The sequence below is a fragment of the Corvus hawaiiensis genome, chromosome 3 (assembly GCF_020740725.1).
Source record: "Corvus hawaiiensis isolate bCorHaw1 chromosome 3, bCorHaw1.pri.cur, whole genome shotgun sequence".
In the NCBI taxonomy this organism is placed as follows: domain Eukaryota; kingdom Metazoa; phylum Chordata; class Aves; order Passeriformes; family Corvidae; genus Corvus; species Corvus hawaiiensis.
In genome coordinates, this window is record NC_063215.1 from 59,054,602 (window position 1) to 59,073,067 (window position 18,466).

The 18,466-nt window shown below is 39.0% G+C and overlaps 1 protein-coding gene across 3 annotated transcripts in view; it reads right to left on the minus strand.

Moving 5' to 3' along the window:
- The window catches only part of IGF2R (insulin like growth factor 2 receptor), a 57,664-nt gene that overhangs the window by 12,113 nt on the left and 27,085 nt on the right, over positions 1 to 18,466 (minus strand). For all 3 annotated transcript variants that reach the window (XM_048299441.1, XM_048299440.1, XM_048299442.1), the window contains 19 exons: positions 17,950 to 18,065; positions 17,391 to 17,553; positions 16,577 to 16,756; positions 15,459 to 15,560; positions 14,515 to 14,616; positions 13,670 to 13,844; positions 12,219 to 12,386; positions 11,523 to 11,666; positions 10,077 to 10,255; positions 9,619 to 9,706; positions 7,939 to 8,163; positions 7,447 to 7,577; positions 6,666 to 6,763; positions 5,719 to 5,855; positions 4,921 to 5,111; positions 4,250 to 4,376; positions 3,758 to 3,880; positions 2,488 to 2,750; positions 659 to 871 (listed from right to left, as the gene is read on the minus strand). In XM_048299441.1, coding sequence (XP_048155398.1) covers positions 659 to 871; positions 2,488 to 2,750; positions 3,758 to 3,880; positions 4,250 to 4,376; positions 4,921 to 5,111; positions 5,719 to 5,855; positions 6,666 to 6,763; positions 7,447 to 7,577; positions 7,939 to 8,163; positions 9,619 to 9,706; positions 10,077 to 10,255; positions 11,523 to 11,666; positions 12,219 to 12,386; positions 13,670 to 13,844; positions 14,515 to 14,616; positions 15,459 to 15,560; positions 16,577 to 16,756; positions 17,391 to 17,553; positions 17,950 to 18,065 — 2,925 coding nt within the window. The remainder of the gene's footprint in view (positions 1 to 658; positions 872 to 2,487; positions 2,751 to 3,757; positions 3,881 to 4,249; positions 4,377 to 4,920; positions 5,112 to 5,718; positions 5,856 to 6,665; positions 6,764 to 7,446; positions 7,578 to 7,938; positions 8,164 to 9,618; positions 9,707 to 10,076; positions 10,256 to 11,522; positions 11,667 to 12,218; positions 12,387 to 13,669; positions 13,845 to 14,514; positions 14,617 to 15,458; positions 15,561 to 16,576; positions 16,757 to 17,390; positions 17,554 to 17,949; positions 18,066 to 18,466) is intronic.

Genomic DNA, 18,466 nt, shown 5'->3' on the forward strand with positions numbered 1-18,466 from the left:
CAAATTACCAACACATCGCTTAAAAATAGCATTAAGAATGAAGTAAGGTCCCTAGATTAATATGGAAATTCATGGAAAACAATCTGAGCTTTTTATGTCTATCTTCTAGAGCTTGCAAACGAGTCCTCAAAAGCAAAAGCCTAGATCTTTAAGGTAGTAACACAGACAAGTTAATCAATCCTCTGTAACAGGCTCACTATTTATGCAGCTGTCAAGTTCTTCCATGAAAGATCTAAGTGCATTTTGAAGCATGCTAGGGTCTAGACTGCTCCAGTTGCAACAGGCTATCACAATATCAATTAAGCCACAGAATGGCTAAGACATTCTGCTTCCCAGTGTCCATATTTGGCACACTGCACTTTGGGACACAGAATTTATTTTTCACTTCATGAAAAAAATTCTCTGTAGCAATTTTTTGTATTTATCACTGTATTGAATCTTCTGACATCCAAAAAAAATCAATGGGGTTCAGAATAGAAAAATACTTCTTCATAGGGAAAAGCAATAAAAGGGAACTTTGCAGAGGAGATTTTAATTCTGCATTCCATTTCTTTAATCCATTGTCAAGCCTCTGGCTCAAATAAGGTCTCTACATAGGGATACTATATTAAGCTATTAGAGAAATGCACATTTCAGTGATTCCTGGCATGGTACTTACTATTGGCAATCCATTAACAGGAACCATGCAAACAGCTGCTCCAGGTGGGCAGCTGACATCTTTGATAGGATTGAGAGGCTCACAAATGTTGATGTAGAAGTCTGGAGAAACATCTGTACTATCTTCATCCACAAATGCCTCATAATACCCAGTGCGATGGATCAGAGGAGACAGGTCAATAAGGGAACTGCCATTCATTACTGAGCACTTCACCTACAAGAAGGTACATTTATTGCTCTTATTCTTTTACTACTTGCTTTGATTACTTGACAAACATCTTATCCTTCTTGGGGCCAGAAGCATGGCTCCATTCAAAAGTTTCAAATATAAGTAAAGCAGCATTCATTACAATTTTCGCTTGTCTACAGATACTAAACACCTACAAGCAACATATGAAAAACCTTGATAATTTAAACATTCTTATGGAATGGAGTCCCTATCAGAACAATACCAAGACAAAGCTCTGGCACACATACTCCAGCAAATGTAGTCACTATGAGGTTTTAAGATCGGGCCCCGTCCCTTCCTCTCCTCATCTCCCACACATCATTGGACCACCTCCAACAAACAAGCTTGGTTATAACAATGTAAAGTTAGTGTATTGCAAGTTGATGGCTTGAGTACTAGATTTCCTCAGAACCAATTTCATACACTCTTAACATGCATAAACCTACTGACAGTCTATGTGGAATTTGAGAAATCTATTCTTGTTTAGATATTGGATAAGGAGCAACTAACAAAATTACCATTTAATTTAAGAACAAATAATCACTGTTGCTACCCAGATATCATCATACTGAAATAGCTTGGGTCACTGTGAAAAAAGTGATCAGAAGTGCACTAAGGATCACCACATGGAACTAACAGGCTAGAAAACACAGTGGGATCGGGTACTGTTGATTTCTATTGCAGCATGGTACACATTACTGAAGGGGAAATCAGAACTGTGTGTAGCTGAAAGAGGGGACATGTGAAAGTTCCTGCTGGGTAAAGAAAAACTGGAAGGTGTTTTCCTAAATGGAAGCCAGAGCTATTGTAGTACAGAAACAGTGATGAGGAGGAAAAACAATTTATTGCAGGGAATGATGGTCACACTGGAGGTAATCAAAACAGCAAAAAGAATGATTAGGCGGATTCACAAAAAGAAATATTCAGGTATTAAGAAAGGATCTAAATTCATCCAATAGCTCATTTAGCCTTCTATTCCTAGTGCTGCCTTTTAGTCCATGCACCCACCACTACTGGTCATTTTTAATTAGCTAAAATTAACTACAGACTATCTCAGAGCATTGTCTGGAGCACCAGTTCAACTAAACTGACCAAATGATGTTGTTACAGCATGTGTTGTACATCAGAAGCAGATTCTAAATTCATGCTATCGAAGTTTATCAGGTTTTGCACTGAGCAAACTGATCATGTACTTGCCTGGCCTCTAGTCACCTGCCTAGAAACAAAGACTATCCCCATGCACAGAGATGCTATCCATCCTCAAGCACTGAAGTACCTTAACCATCACTTCCCAACATGACACTCTATGGCTTCTATTTGAACTGTACAGAAAAGCAGCTAAGTAGGTTCCACAAAGGGGTTACTCTCAAGTGTTAGAAGTTTTAACTTGGCTCAACACAGAAACAGGAGTTCGTCAAGTATTGCTCATCCCTGTTGAAAATGTCAGTATGGAAAGCATACAAGAACTCCTGTATGAATTTGGCTTCTGTACTACAGGAAGAAACCTTTCCCCCAAAGAATTTAAAATATACTGCTATTATATCTAATCCCCCCCAGAAATTTTAAGTCCCACAAGTGTTTTCTGAAAAAGTGATTCTCACCTCTTCTTCACAAGCCAAGGAAGTATGCCAAGAGAAGTAACTACTGCATGTCTGCTCGTCAAAAGACACAAGAACAGGCTGGCTCTCATCTCCAGCTTCAGACTTGCATACAAAGCTAAAATAGCTTTTATGCCTCAGCACAGGGTCTGCAGGGCAAGGATCTCCATCTTCATAGACAAGCTTTAACACTTGATCTTCATAACTTAAAGTTTTACTCTGTTTTCCAGCATTAACTGGTTTTCGGCCACCTGTGATGCAGACAGCTAAAGTAAAGAGAGAAAAATAAAGAAAACAGATCAAGTCTGATGCAACTGCCCTGAAAAATTGCACCATACAACATAAGCAGCAGGAAACTTAAGATTTTAAGGTCACTTTAATTTTCCTAAGAAGAATAGGCTTTGCCACACTATCCAGAGTTGCCATTAAACTGAGCTGAACTGCACTGATACAAAGACCAAATGTTGCCTTTAATACTTCATCAACCAGCTGAATGTACTGCATCTATACGTGCTTAAGCAACCACAGAGCAGCGTTTGGTTATTGCTTCTCTGAAAACCAAGCAATTAACACAAAATGTCAGACAGATTTTATGTAATTTTATTAAGATGCCTATTAAAAACCAAATCAATCCAATATTTTCTTCTAACTACACAAAAATAATTTTCACAACGAGCAATATTCCTATTTTAACATCTAAGATGCTTAAGTATTATTTCATATTCACTTTGACAGAAGAGCTAGTAATTCAACCTGCAATTAAGCAGCTTAAAAACCAGTTAATTAAGCAGAAAGTTGACTTCTATTGATGTTTCAGAAGCACCCACATCAGAATAGAAAGCTAGAAAGAAGACTGGCAAAGGTTTGAAGTGCAGACACAAAGCCCAGTGCGGATGCATTACAGTAATGCACCACCACAGAGTTCACTCTAGCTGGAAGCTTGTAATGGCTCCATTTTCAGAGGATTAAAGACGTGCAATAGAAGCACCTACATTCCTGCCCTCATGTCCAAAAAAATACCCATTCATTAGGAACTAAAGGGACAGGGACTTGAAGCGAGTCCATGCAAATGGTGTTTGGTAGAAATACATGGCCTCATTTCCTAAAACAGTTTTAGGTTCTTTTGCTAGTCATTACAGCCACACAGCTGTTCCCTTCACTCCTTCTGCATTTGAAGTAAAACATCACATTTTACCATAAACTTGAGCATAAGCATTTCTTTTGGTTACCCTATAGTCAATGATTACAGTACCAGAGAGGATAAGATGCTTACCAGCTCCATTAGCACATGAACTTTTAGCTTCAGCACAAACATTCAACTCAATTATTCTGTTGTGTGAATCACTGATGGTATAGCCAGACTCTCGCTTTAATGATGTCAAATCAAAGAGGTGGCCTATAGAGAGATCAGGGAACAGCTTAATCTCTTTCAGACTCAAAATCAAGACATTTCTTTGTATTATAAACTTTCGGGAACTTAATTCAGTAGAAAGGCTAACCGGACCCTTTTTGCCTGCTAGCTTAGAAAGGCAAACAGTTACTTACTCACATTAACAGAGGAAAAACTAGTTTTGAACTATAGACTATTTATGTTCCAAGGGATATTGCAGCACAAGATATTTCTGCTGTCAGTAAGCTTGTTAGTCACCCTCCAGAGGATGTGTCACACTGCCCTTTTCTAACAAAGTCCCTCAAGAACACAAACACAGTAGTGTTGCTTCCAGCAGCCTCTTCCACATACAAAATCCTGAGGCCTCCTCCTTACCTGTTGCAGGATTGGTTACCCGACAGTCATTTTGCACATTGCTTTTAAGAGGACATGCAGCAGCAGTGAACCATAAGAAGGTATATTCACAATCTTCAATGGCAGTTATAAGTTCTGGCTTTGATTCCTAAACACAGAACAGTGGAGAGAGTGACATCTCTATAGAGTGATAGTGTTAAGATTCCATGCCAACAGGTTCATCCCTGCAGCCTGTAGCTGAGCTCAATTCAAGCACACCAGTCCTAGAAACCAACACATCATCATGGTCCAGTGAATTCATCCAAAGTCCGAGTATTTTACTGTGATTATTTCAAATACACAACAGTACAGAATCACTGTCAGGAGAAATAAAATTAATGAGAGGAGAGCTAAAGATAGCCTAGGCCAACAGAAAATCCAAAAGGCGATTCAAATCTCATCAAATAGAAGAGTACTTAATGGCAAGGCATACAGATGCGCAAGCGTTAAGAACTACGCAGCCAAGAGCATTATTTACTAACTGAAACACACTTCCCAACCTGCACTACATTCATCTTCAAGACGGAAGCAGATGATCTGACACTATTACAGATGACAAAATTTGTGCCAACAGACTACAAAATGACCTCTTAAAAATTGCTCAGCATCTAAAATACATGAACACAAAATCCCAGCAGAAGGAACCCACTTACAATTTTGCTTTCATCACACTTGAGGCGCAATACTGTTGTTTTCTTCCGAATTTTATCTGGACACTGATCTCCATTAATGTATTTCAGGACAGAAGTGACATTTTCCCAACGAGGACCATCAGCAACTTCCCCAAGACTGGTACATTTTGTACCCTCAATGAGGGAGGCAGCAGCATCAGAAGGGCAGGAACCTATACAAATAAACAAAAACTGCATTATCACTCCAAATGTTAGTAAGGTGTACTTGCCTGGAATAAAACTCCACTACTCGACTTTCAGGTATATTATGGCTTCTATGGATCTATCTCCAGGCCATTGTCCAAACCATACTCATTGGGGAGTATTTTCCCCAAAAATCACAACTAGCAGCAATTGTCTCACTTCACTTAAGGTCATGCAAAAAGTAGTGGCAGCTACCACACTGGAAGTAGATTGCTACAGACTGGAAAGCTACAGTCTGGCCTTGCATTGCACAAAACATAGAGTCAATCAGAAGATGCCATAGAGAAATTCTGAACTGATTATTTTAATCTTTAAGAGCTACAGCATACTTTGGATAAGGACAGAAGAGCCAGAGTGACAAAGTTATCAAGAGAAGGTAAGAGCTGCTAGTGAATCTCACCCACTAAGATGGAAATCAGGCCCACAATCTACCTTTCCCTCTGGTGCTGAAACCACACCACTGTCTCCACATACTTTCCTTTGTGATTTTTCTCACCCAGAACAGCCATCAGCAGTACTGTCCTACCACTTGCCTTCCCTAGCTATAGGAAGAATATATCTTTATTTTGCACTTACGTGTAGGACTATATGGTACTAAGGGCTTGCAGACATTAATATAGTATTTCTGGGTAGTAGCAGATACAGCAATTGCCTCCCAGTTCTCTCTATGTCGCGTCAGGGATGAAAAGTCATAGAAGTTTCCTTCGTCATCCCTGTACAAAAGATTAAAGGCATGTAAAATAATTAAGTGTTTTAAAGTTGCAATTCTTAAGTTACTACAGTAATTTTAACCTGGTAACTCTAAGCAGGGAATTACGCTGGGAAAAGAAGTCTGCATTGAACTCAGTGCTCCCCAGAAACTTCAAATTCAGTAGAGAGATATATCACTGCACCAGCTATCCCCACGGAAACTGTCCACATGCAAACAGCTCTCAGCCCATGCAAGAGTAATTCCAACTTTTAATTCAAGCATGCTGGCTTTCAGTGCACGGCATGCACACACACAGTTACAGTGCACTGTTTCACCTTAGGGTAGTGACCTATAATGAGGCCAGATGTTCAAACTCTGGGCCAATTACTAGCCACATTTGATCCCACTAACGCAATCTTAATGAGCTAATACTTGGTTGTGACAGATTTAAACGACATTTTTCCTGAAGCATTCTTTGGTGGAAGTTTCAAACCGACAGTTGTAGTCTTACTCAAATTAGATATTGTTAAATAATAGCTAGACACTTCCAACAACCTAACATACTCAGCATTCAACCATCAATAAATACATACCAAACAGTACCCTTTTATTACTCTCCAGAAGAACATCAAAGTATTTTTTTTCCAATGAAATTAGTTTTCGGAAGCACAGGTTGCAAATGTTATTTAAAATATTATGCATTGGCATTGAATGCTACATTAGCTGGTCAAAACACAACAGCTAAAGGAGCAGTGGTGCACTGAATTGCAAGAAGGCCGTATTTGTCTCTCTCAACATACAGCTCCATTTTAGTTTTGTGGAAACAACTTACTTGTAGGAGCACTCAGTAGATTTAAGAGGTGGGCAAGCATACTGAGTATGCCATTCAAACATGTAGGTGCAGTCTGGAGTTTCCTTCAAAAATACAGGCTGAAAGAACACAAGACAAAAGTAATTTGCTTTCTCAATTAGACACATTGAAACTGAAATGTCTCAGTCATGCTACAGGAAGATCCAGGAACATACATATTATCTTAGAGCCACACTATGCCTCTGACCAGCTGAAAAGCATGGCTTCTCCCAAACCTGAGTTTATCCACATGCACACTTCTGATAAAAGGGTAGCCATTAGGAATTGTTGCCTCCCCCATGAAATAAGAAGAGGAAAAGTAATTCTAGACACCATTGTTTAAGAACAGGAAGAGATGCACAAATACAGACAGATACTAAAAGCAATTAACCAGCTTAGTCTGGCCATGTAATACCTGCTTTGCTGCACATTAAGCCTTCTACCTTTTATTTCTTACAAAGAAACAGCTGTTATTTACAGAAGAACATCCCTTCCTAACTTCTCCAAGAGCTTTGGTAATGATAGACATCCCTTAAAGGAACAACATGCCCTGATTTTCCTGGGCAATGATAAAGGTACCATCCATAAATAGGAAATTCAAAACATTCTTCTTTTTTTTGTCCCCTACCAGGACCATTGAATCGCCTGTCTAACCTGTAAATGATCAGGCATGTTCATGTTCTTCACCCTACCCTTCCATACTTTAAAAAAAGAGGGCAACTCTGGAAGACAGTATGTACAGGAAGCATGTTTTGAAACTAACCTCAGATGTAGTCTTGTCACAATAGAATAATATGGCAGTTGATCTTTCATATATTTTATGACATTTTTCTCCACTGGTGTAATTAATCATTATTAAACCATTTTTGAAAGTCAGTTTGTCTGTACGTAAGCCTAGAAGCAAAGAGTTGAGAAAAGTCAACAGCTACAGTAAACACATAACTGCAGTAATGCCTCTGGCAACAGGGTCACACAAACAGCAATAACATGCACAATTAAAGAACTGATAGACAGACTTCAATCTTCCTCTAAAACTTGCGATCTAGTTATTGAGTGACTACTCCAGTACAGTAAGGTTGAGCTCATTTGTAACTGAGTGTCAAGGTAACTACATGTATGACATTTTATCTGCACATTGAGCAGAAGCAGTGAGGTGCTTTATCTCATTAGATGTACAAGATTTGCAAGAACCCTTCTTCTATTACACCCTGGCTAATCTTCCCGTTCCCTAGGTTTGTTTCGGTAAGTGCAGTACCTGCTACTTTTCTGAAAGTACTGTCCATCTTCTTTACTTGACAGGATGCAACACTGTGACCCTGTGCAACACTGTGACCCTCCACGCCGCAAGGTTGTGTTATTTCTCCACAAACTCTGAAGTAGTAGTCATACTCATCTGTGCTCACTTTTATGTCATCATTGGAAAGTGGCTTCAGGTTAAAAACGTGACCATACCTTGGATCTTTCACCTGGCAATCCTTTCCTTTAAAGAGAAGTTAAGAATTTAAAATACAACTTAAGATCTACTAGCCTTGCCAAATACAGCGGGGATAATTAAGGCTTACTAAGACAAATAAGGCCACAAAAATGAGTAGCTACTTTAGTGCCTTAACACTGAAGAACCATCTTAGTTCAGCTAAGGAACTCATTTCATGAAGTCACCAATATCTAGAACTATGTGACTATGTATAAATGGCACATTTCTTTTATAACTGTCACTAAAGCAAGATGCAGAAGTCACACTGTAATTCAAAAACTACCTCAAGAGTGGTCTCAAGTGCTTCCTTCAGCTGTGCTGAAGGTTAAGTACAAAATCAGAGACACTAAGTCCAGAACTTGCTTAATTATCTAGAAAGAACAGCAAGGTCACAAAATCAAAGCAAAAGGTGCCTGAGATGTCAGTCTTGTATCTTCTTTTAACAGCTCTGAAGTTTGCTGATTTAAGAAAATAATCGGTCATAGGAAATATTTACTCCAGCTAACAAATCTACAAAGATGTATATAAAATAAGATTTAGGAAAATTCTTGTTTCATGAGTCTCATTAGCTGATATATGTCAGTGACTTTGCTGTTGATCAACTCCTCAGTTTTAAAGTGACTCCTTACTAAATATTCTGCAGCTTTTTAAAAAAAATCATCAGATTGTATCACATGAACATTATGCTCTTCTCAATCATACAAGTTGGTAACAAGCTAAAGACATCAGTTTCCCTCCCTTCAAAACCACAATTCAGTCACCAGTGTCCTGCACAGTAATTATGTGCTACAGAGCAGTAGTTTGTGAACATTCCTCATGCCACATGAGATCACTGGCAGTTTCAATAATGTCTAGGACTGTTGCGATAGATCCTTTACAGGAAGTCCAGATGTTTTATAAGGAATTATCTACAAGCTGCAAAAAAAAGCCTGCAAAGGCAAAGAAGATGCCTACACACTTAACCTTCCATCTAAGAGATGATAATCAAGTACCAGAACTAGAACTTGTGATTCCTTGTTGTACATCCTGGAGTCAAATGCAAACCGAGACTCTCTCACTGGTCTCTCCCCCATTGTTTAACAAGGGCCAAGTTTAAAGCCTTGCTTCCAGTCTACAGTGAGGGACAAGGGAATGACTTGCCAGGCATAGAATCAACTCTGTTCTCATGAAACCTGATGCTTTAATATTTACTAGCAAGTCTGTCTGTGATTTAATAAGGCAGTACAATGCTTTCTTAAACCAGCATTATTATACTACCTTCTTTCCCTAGATAGGCAAGTACATTTGCCTGTCATCGTTAGATAGGATTTGTAGTTAGTTTAAAGCTCAGAATAGGCATCCCTCCACAAGCCAACACTTTTTACAGAAAGATTCACAGGGCAAGAAACCAACATAGCTTCCTAAGTATTTACTACTTGTACAGTTTGATTGAGAATTTAAAGCTCAACTAACTACACTTACCTTCTGCTTTGTGAACAGGACATGCTGCCAAGGTCCTCCAAACAAAGACAAATTCACAGTCAGTCTCTTGCTCCAACACTGGTGATCCCTGCAGAAAAGAGCCATATGAAGGAGGCTTACTACAAGTAAGCCTTACTTACACTGCAAGTCTCAAAACATACATGCATGGCTTTTTTTTTTACTGCAGTTTCACAGTCTAAGATCTCCACTATCAAATTCCAGTACTCATGTTCAGCAAAGAGCTGCTTTTGGTGGCTCACAGGATTCTGATAGTTCACTGTTGTGTTCTACAGGTTCAGTAAGGCAGACAGAGCTTTATTAAGAAGAGACAAGGAAAAACCTGGTATGTAAGTTTTTACTTTTTAGAACCAGTCTCTCCATTTTAAGAGGAGCAAGCACGGTCTATTCTGTTACCAGCACTAAAATTCTCATTAACAACAAGTAGAACAGAAAATTACCGTTGTTTGATCACACTGGAAGATTATACGTGTAGAGTAATGCTGATTCTCTTTGCATGTGTCACCATTCAAGTAGATAATGCTTAATGACCCATCGGTAGCAGCCTGGGGGTTTATCTGAATGACTCCAAGGTTCTTGCTTTTATCAGCGTATTTCACACAAGATCCTATGGCACCACCTACAGGAAAAGAACTGGGCTTTAGCTCAAAGCTTTGACAACCAGAGTTAAATTTATTGTAAAATAATATAACAGGGTAGCTTAAGAGAGCTTTGAAGTAAACTGTCTCAAATTCCTGAAGCAGAACACAACACACACATATTCATAAATACAGATAGAGACATTGTGTACCTAAAGCCTTTGAGGAATAGAACAAGTTACTGTCCTGCAAACACTGAAATCTTTCAAACTCCACTGATTTATCTGGTTCCACAGACTTGTAAAAGACTACAGTAGTGTTAAATACATTGAACTGGCTAGAAATGCAGTAAGACAGGGTATAAGCTTCTCATTCTGGCCTCATTCAGTTAGGAGACTTCAACAACACTTGACTTTCTGTACTAGTTTCAGCTGGGTAGAGTTAATTTTCTTCACAGTGGTGAGTATGGGGCTGTGTTTTGGATTTGTGCTGAACACAGGGCTGATAACAGAGATGTTTTTCTTACTGCTGAGCAGGGCTTACACAGAGCCTAGGCCTTTTCTGCTTTCATACTGCCACACTGGCAAGGGGGTGGGGGTGCACAGGAGGCTGGGAGGAGACATAGACAGGACAGGTGACCCAAACTGACCAAAGGGATATTCCAGACCATGTGATATCATGTTTAGTATATAGAGTGGGGGGAAGAAAAAGGAAGGGGGGACCATTTGGAATAATGGTGTTTGTCTTCCCAAGTCACTGTTAACACATGATGCAGCCCTGCCCTCCTGGACATGGCTGAACACCTGCCTGCCCATGGGAAGCAGGGAATTAATGCCTTGTTTTGCTTTGCTTGTACGCACAGCTTATGTTTTGCCCATTAAACTGTCTTCACCTGAAACTGCTCACTTTCACCCTTTCTGATTTTCTCCCCGATCCTACGAGTGAGGAAGTGAGCAAGCAGCTGCATGGGGCTTGATTGCTGGCTGGGGTTAAACTATGACACTTTCCTATCTTCTTTAAAAAATAATAATAAAAGCACAGAACCCAGCAATACTGCCCTCCATGCAATTTTCCCAAATGCACTCACATACATCTCAATGCGAGAATCCTGATAAGCATTAAGACTGCTCTCAGTTTGCAAAAGCCTGTTTATTAATACTCCTGACACATGTCACCCAGGTCTAAGCTATTTCCATGATTAAATAGACAGAGTCAATAAACCCTACTAAAATACGCAGGAACATCCTTCTGACTATAACGTCTTGCATCAGAAGCCACAAGTCAAGAAGTGCTTGCCGCTTGGCTTACCAGGACATCCAGTCACATAGGGCAAGGGCTTGCAGACATTCAAGAAAAACGTTCGCTTTTTTGCTTCCTTTGAAGTGTCTATAGCAACCCATGGCTCACCCTCTTTGCTCAAGTCACTTAAGTCATACTCATTGCCAGCAGCATCTGGAAGAAATGCAGTAAACTGAGAGAACTTACAGCAGAACTGGGTTTGAAATGATACCGGTTTCACTGACAAATATACAATTCAAAATAATTTTCAGAATCCCATTAGATACATATTATGAGAATGTACTGTTGCCACCAGAACATCACTATGCCAAATGCAGATCACAGTTCCCCTGACAGTTACTTCCCAAATGTAACTTCTCCACAATTCACAGGTGCATTTTTACAGATGTCAATACTAAATTAACTCATTTGCTTCAGAGTTGGGCTGAAGCAGCATCAGTCACAATAAGGATTATTTAGTTTTCAAAGTAATTATCAGCTTTCTTGTGTATACCGCAACATTTTAAATTAGCTTCTTTCCCTGTTTGTGTAAGTTAAACCTGCTTCAATTTGCCTCCTCTCCTACCCTACAACTTCTATAAAGATTTTAAGTCTTACAAATGTCTTCACAATAGGTATTCTTAAAGCCCTCCACTGACCAGAAGTTTGCTGTTCAGTTAGTCCTTCCAACACAGGACAGAGCCCACTCAAATTCCAGGTACTTACCTGTAACCTGACAATCTACAGGAGCAGGAGCACAAGCAAGAGCTGTGTGAAACTCAAAAAAAGTATCATGGACATCCAGCACTGTGTTTATCTCCTCACGCACAAACTTAAGCTCTCCAGGATATGAATCATTACAAATGAAAGTCACTCTGAACATGTCTGATGTTCCTGTAAAACAAACATTTATCTGCTGATAGTTCTGTTCGGAACATCTGAATTTAAGTTCGAACTAATACATGACATCACAATTTTCTAACAGTTTCTTATTACTAACTGCTTCAAGGATAACACTACCTTACTCCTTATGGGTCTTAGCTATAAATATGCAAACATTCTTTAGAAAGCTATGAAAAATTGCCTAGGAGCCCCAACTACCTCTACAAATAAGAGACCAAAATGCCTTGACACATTTCAAGAACGTAATTACCTTCACTGACCTGTGTTCCCTATGTTCTTTGACATATATGAAGAAACACAAAAGCTTTAAATTACATCACACAAAGTTCTGGGTTTGGGGGTTTTGTTTGTTTGTAAGAAGTTCAGTGTAATGACTGTAGAACAAATAATACTGATCCTATCAAAGCACTATATTTTAAGCTCTGTTTAGTTCTCAAGAAGTGACAGAATTATGTAAGGGAGTATTATGTGTCATCAAAATGCTTAGTAGTGTTATAAAAACTGTAGAACCTCTCAAAGCAAAATACGTAAGAGCTCAATCATTGCTACATATTATGTACAAAAATGTCACAACTGAGAAAATAAGAGATATCACCCCAGCAATTTGTACAGAGGACAAGCACACAGAAGCATCTGAGGGTCCTGAATTCAAAACCCAGTTTTCCCAAAGTCTTTTATTGCTAAAATGTCATATTCCTTTCTATGAAGCTCAGTTTCAGTATAATTGGAGAACATGTAATATGAAAAAACTAGATACACATTTTTCATTCATTTTAGCTGCAAAAGAGACTTAAATTAATGAAGTAGGTGTACATGAAGTATTAGAGCACTAATTCAAAAAATTCCATACAGGAGAGTATAAGCTTACTGAAAACTGACCTTTCAGATATGAAACAACTTTAGAGAGCACTATCCATGAAACTGAAGATAAAAGCTATTACTTCACTTAGAAAAAGAGCCAGAGTTAATTTTATTTGACTATCCATTTCTCTATGCAAGGACCACTATTTTTCATCTGCTAAGGAAAAAGCCCTATACTGTATTGAGTCACTTTCCTAGAGTTTTGAAATGCACATGTATTACTGAAAACTGAGCCTTTACCATTCTGTGTAGCTTTTTTTCTTCCTGAAATTTCCATATGAGCCAGTTTGTTTAAGTAATTAATACCAAGCCAAACAGACTTCAGTACATGAACGAAAGAAAGAATGAAGACCAGTCACACTAAGTTTTTACAATACAAGCATCCATTTCCACTGTGTATTTCCGGAACTCACCTGATTCCACATGAAGAGGACCTCTGTAGGTAAGAGTGAGAAACCCTTCACTGGATAGAGAGAGGGTTTTGTCCAATTCCACCCGCCTCACAGGTGTCAGATTTTCTCTTTCACACCCAGCAGCTGTTTTGCCATTGATTTTACCACAATATGGCAAGTGTCCACAAATGTTTAGCTAGAAGGTTTGAAAACATGTAGATATACAGAATATTAACTGCATCAGAAAAACAAGGTCCACGTAGCCATTTCTACATCAGTAAAACTCCCTTGCCAAGAACTATTTCAAACAACATGGTTGTCTTACAGTCTGGAAACGACAGACATTTCAACCATAATACAGTAACAGTATCCTCAATCTTCAGATTACAGGGTCCACAAATTCTCCCCACTAGAAGTACAGGGTGTGGTTCAGCAAGTTCATTCTTGGCCTAAGATACCACTACAGTTTTATCTGTGACAGCCTAGGACTACTGACACATGCAGATTACATTAAAAACACTGATATGGACAGATTAATCCCTTTCTAGGCTTTCCCTGTCGATTTCTTCAGAATCAGCAGGTAAACTGGTAGTACACAACAGAGTCCATAAGGGGAAAATCATCTCAGAAAGGTAGCCTCAAAAGTGTGGCAACCTTATGTTCACCAAGAACCAGAAGTTTAACGCTTTTAAGACCATCTCAGATGAATGAAGTTATCTTTCATTCCTTCTCTCAATCACAGTGCTTTCCTGCCAACTCATATTTCCTAAGAGGACTGAGTGAAAGCTCCACTAGATCATTAAGCAAGACAAAAAAATGCAACAACAGCACTCATAAACAACAGACTGCACAGTCGAAATCCTTACCGAGAAATTCTTCCCATTACCAGTAGCCGAATAGCCCTCATCAGAAGCCAATGGCTGCAGGTTGAACAGAAAGCCAGTGTTTGGATCTCGCACAGAGCAGGACTGGAAAAAAAAATTACAACAGAATTACTTTCTCCTTCTGCATTTCTTCTGTTTAGGTTTTACCTCTAACTTGTTTCAAGAACCAAAGTAGTGATTTAGACATATTCCTAGCCTGCATACCAGAACACCAGAATACAGCTCTGGCAGTAGCTTCATTCAATTCTTTTGTACATTTATTCAATTATTTTTGTTCACTGACATCAGCCACACCAACATATCAAAGTGGAATTTAACAGATGGCATCCATCACATATTAGTAAGAGCAAGGAAATTTTAACTGAGGGCTGTCTTCACACTTATGTGTTGAGACCTGTAAAGTAGAAGCAACTGAGTAGATTTCACAGAATATTTTGCACTGGAAGGGACCCTCAAGGATCACTAAGTCCAACTCTTTAATGTATGGCTCGTATGGGGATCGAACAGGGATCAAACCCTCAACCTTGGTGTTATTAGCACCGTGCTCCAACCGAGCTAATCTGAGGGTTTAGTGTGAAAAAAGAAAAGTCTCATTTGATGATCTGCACAAAACAAGGACAATACATATCCTTACATATAAACTCAAGTTTTACAAGCAACGTAGCAAGGGAATGAAACATTCAATTACAAGAGCAAGTAAACTGTTCTCAAGAGAAATCACCTGAATACTTTGGTCAGAAATTAGACATTTCAGAAACACTTCAAAAATAAAGCAATAAGATATCACATGACTCCATCATGATCAACTTAAGATTTCACTTTAGTTAGTTATCTTCAAGAGCCATTTAAACACAGCAACCAAGAGTGCTAGAAAAAAAAAATAGTACATTGGGACTACAAATACAATTTACATTCTCCTTTCTCACCTGAGAATCATCTTTTGTTTCCTTGATTGGGCAAGCAGCCTCAGTTTCCCATAAGAAAGTGGCCACACAATCCAGAATAGCTATAAACCGTGGGCTGCTACTCTGGAAACAGATTGCAGAGGAAGACCAGAGTAAGTGTAATAGCTATCACTTTCTCATGTTTGAGATTCCACCTTGCAAGAAACTGTCAGGTTCTTCTAAAAGACTTCACTACAAAGGCATACAATTCTCACCCAAATTCCCTCTCCCCGATTAACCTTGAAGGTCATCATCGAAAATTTTGTCTAGTTAAACACTTACCATGTCACCAAGCATTAGCCAAGAACTGAATCTGACATCCAAATACTCAGATTAAATTCGATATTTAATCTAGACATGTGTAACTAGATCTTGTCTCAGTCTAAGCTTTGAAGAGTTTTGGGGTATAATATATAGTCCATAATTTAAAAAAAAAAAAAAAAAGCAAAAGTAAAGCAACGTAAGCCTGTTAGGTGAGGTACCAAGATAACAGGAATATTAATTATATACACTTCATGTCAGTTTTCAGACAAAAGCAAAGCAGTTCATGTCTGCAGTTCATAACTGCTCCATGTCACAGATTTTTCACCACACCTCTTAGGCTAAAGAACATGTGGGTGATGAGAGTAAGACCTGCAGATTCACAAAACCAAGCAAGCTTAAGTCTAACAATCCCCTCAGTCTAAACTTCAATATGTGGAGTTCTATCACTGAAAACTCTACAGATTTAAGAATTCTAGAACTAATAATCTAAGGAGGATGCAGAACCTAAGCCTGAAGATACACTTTACAATATTCTTCCTCTTAAGAGGGTCCATAATGTTTGCAGTTTTAAGTCCTCATGTATTTTTCATGCTAATTGGATCAGTCTGAAATAGTATTGTCCATCAAAGCTGTTAGTTTTTATCTAGTTCTTATTTATGTAAAATACTGAGACATGTGCTTCTCTATCATCTAAATCAGCTTTGTTTTTGTATCTCTGTTTTAACACCTCAAGAAGTCTGCCTTGTCACAAATCTGCTATACACTACACGTCTTCATGTGGTTTCATGAAAAACCTACTATGATGAAATAACAACTGGAAGATCATTTGTCCTTACAAGAGTGCCCCTGGAACAGACAAAGTGGATGGTGGTGGTATAAGTAGTTGTCTTTCCATCAGCATTGATGCACACAGAGCCATTTGCATAGGTTAGAGAAACATGTCCAGGTCTTTCAATTACTAGTTCTTTGCTGGCAACACCAAGATTACTAATAGAAGTGACTTCAGAATAAGAAGCCTAGAAATAAAGAAAAGCATGTCAGCAACATTTAAAAAAATAGATACAACCAAAAAGAAAATAACCTGTATACAAGAGTATTGTAGTAGGTATCTTGAGAGTTTTGAAGGTAACAAAGGTATAGAGATATCTCTACATTTCTCTCCCATTCTGTTTCACATATGTAACAGACAACCTCCACAACCAGGATGGGGGGGGGCAACAAAGAATCTTAAAACAAATTTTTTCCACAGCTGATTCTAAAACAAGCTAGAAGCAGGACAAAATATCCAGGATGACAGCCTGTTCCTAAAGAAATGTGTATTTCTAGCAGTCTCTGAGACTCCAGCAACTCATACAGAAGAGATGCAGTCTGTCTGTCTTTGAAACACAGGGCAAAAAATCATGAATGTCAAACATGACGTTGGTACACTTGTAAAAATTAAAGCTTTGGTCTCTGAAGAGGTGAACAGGAGGTCTATCATTCTGCTACGGATATGCAACGGTATGGGTACACAGAATATTCCTTTGCACAAGGAGTCAGAATTCACAAGGGTGTCTTAATCTCACTTGTGTCTGTTTCAATCTCACTTGTGTCTGTTTCAATCTCACTTGTGGCAAACCAGCTCTGAGCTGGGATGTAAAGGGTACTCACAGAAACAAGCCTGTATTCCATCTGACAGACAGATGCTCGCCGGTCACATCCTGGGACAGCAATCAGGGGTCGACAGACATTTATGTAGTACTTCTTGCGCTCACTTGGTCTTGAGTTATCCATGGCATACCAGTTTTCACCTCTCTTCTCAGATTTTGCTAATCTGAGCAGAAAGAGAAGTTCTACTCTAAGAACACACATTCCTCATAGACTCTCTCTACCCTTCTCAATCTCAAGAAACAGAGCAACCTGAAGGCATTCCAGAGTAACTTTTCCCCCTCATTTTTAAGTGCTACAATTAAGAAAGAATACTCCTGGGACACAGAGCACAGTTGACAAGGTAGTAAGTTTTTATAAGCAAAACCATCCCAAAAAGTCAGTTTACATCCTAGGAGGCAATTCAACATACTAGAGGGATTTCAACACACTTGCAGTCAAGACTGTTACAACAGGTGAAGCTTCTGGTGCTGTCTACACAGGAAACCAACTTCAGCCAGAACTATCAGCCAGAACACCAAACTAGAATAGCTAAGTTACACTGCATGTGTCACTTTCCTACCTTGACAAGTCATACTGGTCCATGGTGTTGCGATCAGTCACAACACATTCCAGTGGAATTTCTGGACAAGCATGTTCAGTGTACCACCTGAAGTTGTAGGTATAGCTATCTTCTTTCTACAAATGAGCAGAATAGGTCAGAGAGGGTTTCCACACAGATGACTTTGCGACTCATAGCTACTCCATTATGTGTCAAGCTTGCCATCTCCCCTTGGTTTTGGGATATACTTTCTCAGACTGATTTGTGTTGGTCTGTTCTGTTATAGATCTTGTCATTCCCTGTGTCATCAAAAATGCTCTTGCCAAAAAAATCTGCTCTGGTTCTGTTAAACTGCTCTCTGCTATGTTACAGGACACACAGTCCTACCGTTTGTTACTTCTCAGCCAGTTTGGCTTTTTCCCAGCTAGAAATAAAAGACAATCAAAAGCACTAATAATTACATGGCCCAGGGACTAGAGGAGAGTGAGGTAAGAATCTGAATCCAGGTAAACAGCTTAGTGTTCACTGGCCAAGGTAA